At 57.3% G+C, this 8,176-nt stretch overlaps 2 protein-coding genes across 2 annotated transcripts; one reads left to right on the top strand and one right to left on the bottom strand.

Annotated features, from left to right (window-relative positions):
- Window positions 1–1,872: 1,872 nt before the first annotated feature.
- Window positions 1,873–2,634, top strand: SDRG_00089 (hypothetical protein; the record flags this gene model as incomplete). Its single annotated transcript, XM_008605552.1, has 1 exon — window positions 1,873–2,634. The coding sequence occupies one exon, from the start codon at window positions 1,873–1,875 to the stop codon at window positions 2,632–2,634; it is 762 nt and encodes a 253-aa protein (XP_008603774.1).
- Window positions 2,635–3,804: 1,170 nt separating this feature from the next.
- SDRG_00088 (hypothetical protein) lies at window positions 3,805–4,644 on the bottom strand (the record flags this gene model as incomplete). Its single annotated transcript, XM_008605551.1, has 1 exon — window positions 3,805–4,644. A coding segment is annotated over one exon (766 nt), but the record flags the coding sequence as incomplete, so codon positions are not given.
- Between the last annotated feature and the right edge of the window lie 3,532 nt (window positions 4,645–8,176).

The following is an 8,176-nucleotide window of genomic DNA, read 5'->3' as shown; positions in this document are numbered from 1 at the left end:
GTTTTTGTGTTGGTGTGATGCCGTTGACCATTGCAGGCTGGGATTCTCTCGCCTATCTGCAAACAACAAACCGCCAACTCGACTTGGACGGCATGGAACGGTGTCAAGTGCAGCTTCACGCAGCGTGAGGGACGCTACGAGGACACGTTCGCCACTCTTGCTCTCGTCGCGGGCGTCCCTCGCTCCCTGCACTCTAGGTGCATTCGTCTCTCGACGTACGCACGTGCGATTAATCGAACCTGCGATACATCCCGTTGAGCGTTTTTTGTAGCCGAGTCGGCGGGCGAGTACTGTGGCTGCGACGACGCGGCAGCTGTTGCATGCTTGACACGATTAATATAGGGCTGCAGTAGCAAGCGCATCGCTGCTTTCAGTCTGCAATGCCGCTCTCGTATACGTCAAGAAAGATCGGACGAGCATGGGTGGAAGACGTGTGATTGTGAATCGGCGACCACTTGCAAGCATGGGTGCATGTCATTTCTATATCGCCGACCGACAGAGTCATCCGTTGACGCCAGTGTGCTGGTGTGACGTGACCGGTTCGTGATAAAGAAGAGCGACCATGGTGGTGCCTTCAGAAATCGCAAACTGCACTGCAAAGCAACCCACCGTGCCGCAGCGGGTAGGGTTACACATTGCGTAGTTTCTACGACACGGCCACCGACGACAACCTGACGCTTCCCGCTTTACTAACAATTGGACGGTCACGTATTCGAAATGCATGGCGACGTGGGTACCATGAACGAGTCGACAGGCCCGAGACAAACCCATCGCAGTTGGAACCAATTCCAATGCAAAAAGACACTTGACAAATCTGCACCGTCGTACGACGACTAGAACGACTCGACTGGAACTCAGTTGACCGTCCACGACCGTAGCGTCGACGGCTTCAACCCACGGAATGGCAGGAACGTCGGACGAGATGGCCGACGCACGCATCCTGAGCCAAGTATCCACGTGCAAACCCTCTTTTTGTCGAAAAATACCATAGTGCAGCACCATAAAGTGCAACTCTACCCTCTTTTGTCACAATTTACGGGCCATGTTGACCTTTCCAAGGTGAAGTCGGGTGCAGTGCCCGTGGTGACCAGGGTGGGACGAGTCGAAAGCACCTCGAAGATGGATGCATCGGTTCAGGGCATGCGTGCGTATCTATTGCGCGGCCGCCGCACAGTACTCGGCCGCCACTTCTATGTGCCCAGTTCGCTGGGACACGGCGACGACAAGGAACCCTCTCCAGTCGTTCGGACGGCGGACGCGCTGTGGCACGGCAGCGTTGTGGCCGGCGACTGCGGCGGAGAATACGGTGGCGCCACCACACTTGGTCGAGCACATCTCGATGTCGGGCTTTGGAGGACGTTGGGGCGGTGTGCGCTTGGATGGCCTCCATTCGGGCTCGGCGTTTTTATGTAGACCGGCGCGCGTTGCACGCAACTTGACTTAGCGTACGAACGGGTGCATGCCACCTGCCATTTGTGGACGCCCCAGGTGCCGCCTCGTTCGTGAAGCTTCATTGCAGCGCGGCCGCCACGCGTCCTTCTCGGTCTTTCGTTGGCGGTGGGCCGGACGCGGGCCGACCGCGGCCGCAGCGTGGCGCGCGTTCGTGGGCCGGTGCACGGAGTGGCACCACCACGATGCGTGCACCATGTGGCGCTGCACCTACCACATTACTTGGCACAGCCAATTATCGGGCTTCAACGTCTTCAACCCATCGAAGGTTCTACAGTACGGTACCTCATCATCATCGCGAGAAATCGACACGAGAGAGGAGTGGCGCCAGGAGGCCATAGAACCGACACCTGCGACGGGCACACGACGCTGTTTGGCCCAGTTTGCATTTTGCCTCGCGACACCCAGCACCACCAAACGACGATGGACATTGCCCTCCTTCTCACGTCGGACGACGGGTCGAGCGACCACTCGGGCATCGTGCAGAGCCCGCGCGCCGGCATTTGGACGCTCGAGGAAGAGCGGTACTCGCTGGCGCTCATCGAGTGCTTTGCCCAAGGCTATTTGCCCGACATTATGCTCGGCACGTCGCTCCGCTGCTTCCTCGCCGACAAGCTCTACTGCTCGCCGATGCGCGTCTCCAAGAAGCTTGCGACCGGCCGCCTCGCCGGCGTCGCGCTCCCGGCCAAGCTCGGTCCGATCCGGTACGAAAACCAGCAAGTGGACCCGGTCCAGCAAGTCGTCAAGCTCGAGCAGCTCGCGGACGCCGAGCGCGCGTACGCCGAGCGCCTCGACGCCTACGACATCAAGTTTACGGACCCGACGGCGGTCATGGAGATGCAGACCAAGACGCAGGCGCCGTACCTCACGCGCGTCGGCCTTTGGAGCCGCACCGAGCAGCTCTACGCGTGGAAGCTCATCGAGTGTTTCATCAAGGGCTACATCACGCTGCCGGTGGGAACGCGCCTCCGGTCGTTCCTCGCCGAGCGCCTGCGCTGCAGCCCCATGCGTATCTCCAAGAAGCTCGCAACGGGCTCGATCGCCGGCATCCACCTGCCCAAGAAGCTCGGCACGATGGCCTACGCGCCGCCCAAGGTCCTCCACGACGGCAGTGACATGGACGGCAAGGTCGCGGCGCTCGCTGAGCTCCACCGGTTGCGCCAAGCGTGCTTTGGCTACAACTAGATGTATCCGTTGTCGTAGTGATCCTAACTTATTCCTCACTGGCGCCCACCCTATCTAATATACCCCGGCCAGTACGCCTCGACCAACCATTTTCCGCTTCCTGTCTCGAGCTTGCACCAAAGGTGCTGGGGTTGTGCATTCGCTGCCGCAGCAAACAGGCGCGTCCAGCAATGGATGTGTTGGTGCGTCAAGGGCGAGAGCAGCTCGAGGTGGCAAGGAACGGCTTGTCGCCACCGCCGCCGGAGAGGTACGCAAGGCAAGGAACGCGATGAGGGTACTGTAGTATTGCGCATCCTCAAGATAGCGTTGGTCGCCGAGCGATCGCGCGTCGGGAGTGCTATACAAGAAAGGAGGACGTGCTACTCTGACTCCACTTTGTCTTTTTTTAGCGCATCACATCATCACGAGAGGAGCTCACCGTGCGTGCGCTCTTCGCGTTGGCCGCTGCAGCCACTGGAGCCGCGCGCGAATGGTATTACACGCGATGCGTCGACAGGCTACGGTCCGTCGTCACAGTGGAATGGCTGGCAGGCGCGGGGGAATCGTGGAGCCATTTGCGTTCTCGAAATTTGCACGTTAAATGGTCTTTTCTCGTAGTCCGAGTCGGAAATCGAAGGCTAAACCATGTCATGGCGCGAATCACGTGGGTGCAGCGACTCATGGGTCAATAAAACTCATGGGTCAATAAACTTTTTTATTAACCCAACCTCGCGCAGCATCTCACAGGAAGGACGTCGAGCAGCTGCAATGAAGGACTTTCTTCTCAGTTTGCCACGTCGACCAGTAAGTCATGTGCAAAATGTGTGGAACGTGTGAAATGTGAAATGGGCTTCAACAATGAGATTGGCGGGAAAGTTGCCTTGTTCTTCCATAAATGTCATCATAAGCAAGCCAACGAGTGCGTCCACAACGGCTAAGCCCCCGCTGTCGTTTGTCGAAAACACCCACTGAATCAGACGCCTCGCACCCGATCGTTGGACATCAACATGGTCTCACGTGATTGACGACAGTTCCCGCGACCGAGGCGGTACGAGCGACTGACGCGCTGCAGAAATATCAGCCGCACCGAGCGCGACGTCGGTGAGTTTGTTTGGACGAAACGTACCGAAAAGTATGGGGGTGGCCGGCGCCAAGCTCGGTCGTGGCACCATTGTACAAAGGATAAGAAAACAACGACACAATTACCCGTGTGATACAATCTACCACCTGTTGCTACGATACACTACACACAATTTGTCGGCACCTCAATGAAGACACGCAAAACTCTGCTTGCGCAGCGTCGCCAACTGCGCCTGGGCCTCTTGCGCCAAGTACGCGAACGTCGCCATCGGGTACCGGTTCGGCATGTACGCTGTCGAGCCGAGACGCCGCGGCACATACCGTCCCAGAAGCATGCCCGACCCCAGTTTCTTGGAGACGCGCATCGGGCTGCAGTCGAGCTGGCCCGCCACGTAGGCCCGCAGCGTTGTGCCCGGCACCAAATCGAGGTATCCGTTCAAGAAGCAGCTAATGAGCTTCTGCAAGTACATTTCTTCTTTGAGCGGCCAGTGGCCGATGCGACTCGGCGACGTGGGCGACGTCGGGCGACGAGGCGAGAGTTGTCGACCCGAGGGATTCCGTGCCTCGCGCTTGTGCGCTTGGTCGAACGCGCGCTGGAGCAAGCGCAGCTTGTGGAGCACATGGACGCTATCAAGCGTGTTGTTGTGAGCGTAGCGCGACTTGCCGAGCTTCTTGACGACGGTTTTGCCGGCAAGCGTGCCCGAGGCCAGCTTCTTGGAGACGCGCATCGGGACACACTGTAGGTGCGACGCGAGGAAGCCCCGCAGCGTCGTGCCCGGCAGTAGGCTTGGAAAGGCGCCGAGGAGGAAGGCTTCAATGAGCGCCATCGTGTAGCGCTCCTCGACCCACGACCAAGCGCCGTTGCGGAGATCAGCGTGCGTGGTGGTGTTGTCATCATCGAAGTCGTCGATGCCGCGGTCGAGCGGTGCAAGGAGGCGTGCAATGTCCATGGCAAATTGAAGAGTGGGGTCCCAGCAAAACGATTTCACAATGTATCGCACTTGGTGACCTGCAGGCTCACGTACCGTAAAAGGTTTGTAAAATTAGTGATCAGCTACGGTTGCGACTGGGTAGTATGTGCGTAAGCGGTGCGTGATAGGGCTGTCGCCATGGTCTGATCAGGCAGTGTGCTTGGTAGTGAGAGTTGGCCTTGATCCCCGTATTGGCTATGAGGTGAAGTGTACGACCGTTGTTGAAACAGCACTCCGCGTGGTCACACGAATACCAAGGTGCCGTGCGGATGCTTGTCGTGCCGAAGCGTGGGTCAAACGACAGAAACGTTAAACAATGGTGCTGCTTGCCACCAGGTTGTCCGACACTGAGCTGCAAGGCGACGACGACGACCCTTGTTTATGGCTCTCTCTCATCCCCTGCGACTAAACTGGAATGAGTCGGTTTGCCTCCCGATGGAGAGGGCTTTGCGCCGAAGCGACGAGCGCACAGGTAGCTCGCAGCAAGATGACAATGAAATGCTTGGCTCTTCGTTATTGTCTGTGCGAGGACTAGCATGCTTGCATCCGCTCGGCTTATCAAAGTGGTTTGCTCACCGTGCAGGCCTTGGGGTCTGTCGTATTATCGATAGAGTAGCTATGCGGATTCTACAGAGGCTGAACTTGTCTGCACTGTTCTCCGCCTTTTAGCACTTGGCTTGGGTGTGCGACCAGGTGCTTCTCACACTGTCGCCACCCATCCCCGACAATCCTGGCATGAATCTCATCCTACAAAGATCATGAAGGTAGTCAGTCCCATCGCGACTGCTGCTGTGGTAGTCATCCCATTATTAAAGACGTCATTGTATTTCTGCGTCCAAGTTGACCGAGTGCTAGTAAACCGTGCGGTAAATCACTAGCTGCCACTTACGGATCGAGCTTCCGGTGATGTGTCGTGACGATCCCTGACGGTTACACGTAGGCCAACGGTTACTTGTTTAAGGACAGTTACACCCCAAGCTATATTGAAACTGTCAAAAATGAGTGGATGGCAAGGGCTGTCTCGCCAAGCACGGCGACGGAGAGCGTGCCTCGGGCACATCCCATGCGGCAGCTGCACGATGCCAGATAGATACCGGCATTAAATCAAATACGACAAAGACAAGCACAGGGCGCATGCAGAGATGGTGGCGCAACTTGGGCTCGAGCAAAACGCCCAAATGCACCTAGAACAGATGGTCCACAGGGCTCGGCTGGTTTTGATTGGCCAGAAATGCTAGCGATCGCCGCCAAGACGGCCCAGCCGCTTGCCCAAGACGTGCAGCGAAATTGTACATGTTCGGCAGAGAACTTGCACGAAGTCGACGACCAAGAAGCCACCGCCAAGGCCCAGCGTGCGTTTTGAGGTGAAATCTTGCATCGAGGGTGCGACAACGCATGCGAGCTTTGCAAAAGCTTCGATTTCGAACATTCGTGAAGCGACACAGCGAAGCAACTGGCGACTTGGCCGCATGGGACAATGAAACAAGTGCACTGGCGGGGTCAGTCAGTGCTTCGAATATTTCTCCAATCACAGTGCGATCAGGACCAGCTTTTAGCCAATCCCTGCTCGCAAGACCACAAAGACGCGTCACGATCACTTTCGCCGCCTCGTGCACAAGGTTGTTTCGCGCAAAGCAACTACGCTCAAAACACACGCAGTGTTTTGTGTTACCCTCGTTGTTGTAAATACGCCGCATGCATAGAGACTAGCTATTTCCTTCTTCATTTGCTCGCCAGGCGGCGTGCGGTGCATTTTGCTTTTCGGGGGCACTTGCGGCCACGGGAGACGCTCATGACGACAAGCTCCGAAAGGTCTGCCAGGCTTTGCGACCGGCGGCAGCGTTGGCAGGGACGTCGTTATCCAGGCGCAGCAGGCGCCAGCGCTGGCAGGCGACGAAAATCTCGCTCAGCGGGACGCTGTCGAAGCGCTTGTAGAGCGTTTGGGTGAAAGATACCTAGCAGACGACGCAGCTGCCGACGATGGAAACTGTCGAGGCCCGCGAGGCTTGTTCGCGTAGGGCAAAAGGACTGGGAGCTCGTAGCACTTGTACAGCCAACCGCATACGGGTGCCTTCCGAGATGAGGCCTCAGCGCATCCAGATCTTCCACATGTTGTAGAACGCCGCTGTCAGCAGTCGCTTCCGAGCGTGCAAACCGGCTGCGTCGTCAGACTACCGAGCTTCTTGGTTGCGTGCCACGCCAAGAAGGCGGTGTCCTTGATCCTGGTCACATGGGAGCGTCGTCGTGGCAGATGAAGGCCGAGTCGTCGGGTGTAGGAGACCGTGTTATCGAGGAGGTTGCTTGCCTCGCTGAGCGTCTGCCCGAAATTCTTGAGCGTGGCGTCGATGCATACAAGAAACTGCGCCAGCGACAACGAGTCGCCTTATGGCGTGCCTATGTTGGTCTCAAAAGGGCTGTGCGACTTGTCGTATAGCCGCAATTGGAGCGGGGCACTTCATCATCGTCGAGGATACCGCGGTTGATCGTGTCGAACTCGCGGGAGAAGTCGATTCCCAGCATCGTGAACTGCTCTTCATACTGGCGGATCTGGGCGCCCCTTGTGCGACCATACGACATACGACGTGCTTGGTCCAGGGCGGTAGCCGCTCTCGTGCGCGCCAATCAGCTTGTCAAGCTTCTTTTGGACGCGCGCGAGAACCATGACAGAGACGGCGTACGGATCGGACGGTGGCTCGAGTACACGCCTTGGGCTTGTTGGGCCCAGACAAGCAGATTTGCGTCCCTTGGCCGAGCTGGACTGGTTATCGTGTGATAAACCAACGTTGAGCAGCTTGGCGAATGGTGCAGCGACGAGGTTGTGCAGTGTTCAGAGAACGATACCAACAATTATGTAGACGCAGAGGGTGGACACAAGAGCGCGAAACGTGGCTTGGGAGCAGCGGAGGCTGTTGATGAACCACTGGCTGTAGCGAGGATCGCGAATCATGTCATTGAACTCGACCTCAAAATGGTTAGAATGCTGAACTTAGCTTCGCGCATGACGTCATGAGCCACAGCAAGCGCAGCTCCAGCACAGGCCACGTCTGCCACCCCCACCGACGCAAAACGACGCGTGCGGTCCATTCACAGTCCTTGAGTGCGTTGACTCGCAAATGTGCGTTCGCAAACCAGGCAAATTTGGTCCAGCTCCAGTACAGAGGCTACCGGATAAATTTTATCCGTACAGTTCGGCACCTGCATTTTTGAAAAAAGAGGCAACGCCAGTTGAAGGGAACGTTCGGAGACCAGCGTCTTAAGCTACATGAACATATATCCAATACCACACTATTATAATAACTACAGCACCTAATGCAGACACGCAAAACTCAGCTTGCGCAGCGTCGCCAACTGCGCCTGGGCCTCTTGCGCCAAATAGACAAACGCTGCCGTCGGGTGCCGGTTCGGCACGTATGCTGTTGAGCCAAGGCGTCGCGGTACATATTGTCCCTGAAGCATGCCCGACCCCAGCTTCTTGGACACGCGCATCGGGCTGCAGTCGAGCTGGTCTGCCA

This window comes from Saprolegnia diclina, assembly GCF_000281045.1.
Source record: "Saprolegnia diclina VS20 unplaced genomic scaffold supercont1.1, whole genome shotgun sequence".
In the NCBI taxonomy this organism is placed as follows: Eukaryota; Oomycota; class Saprolegniomycetes; order Saprolegniales; family Saprolegniaceae; genus Saprolegnia; species Saprolegnia diclina.
This window is presented reverse-complemented; position numbering and strand designations above follow the sequence as displayed.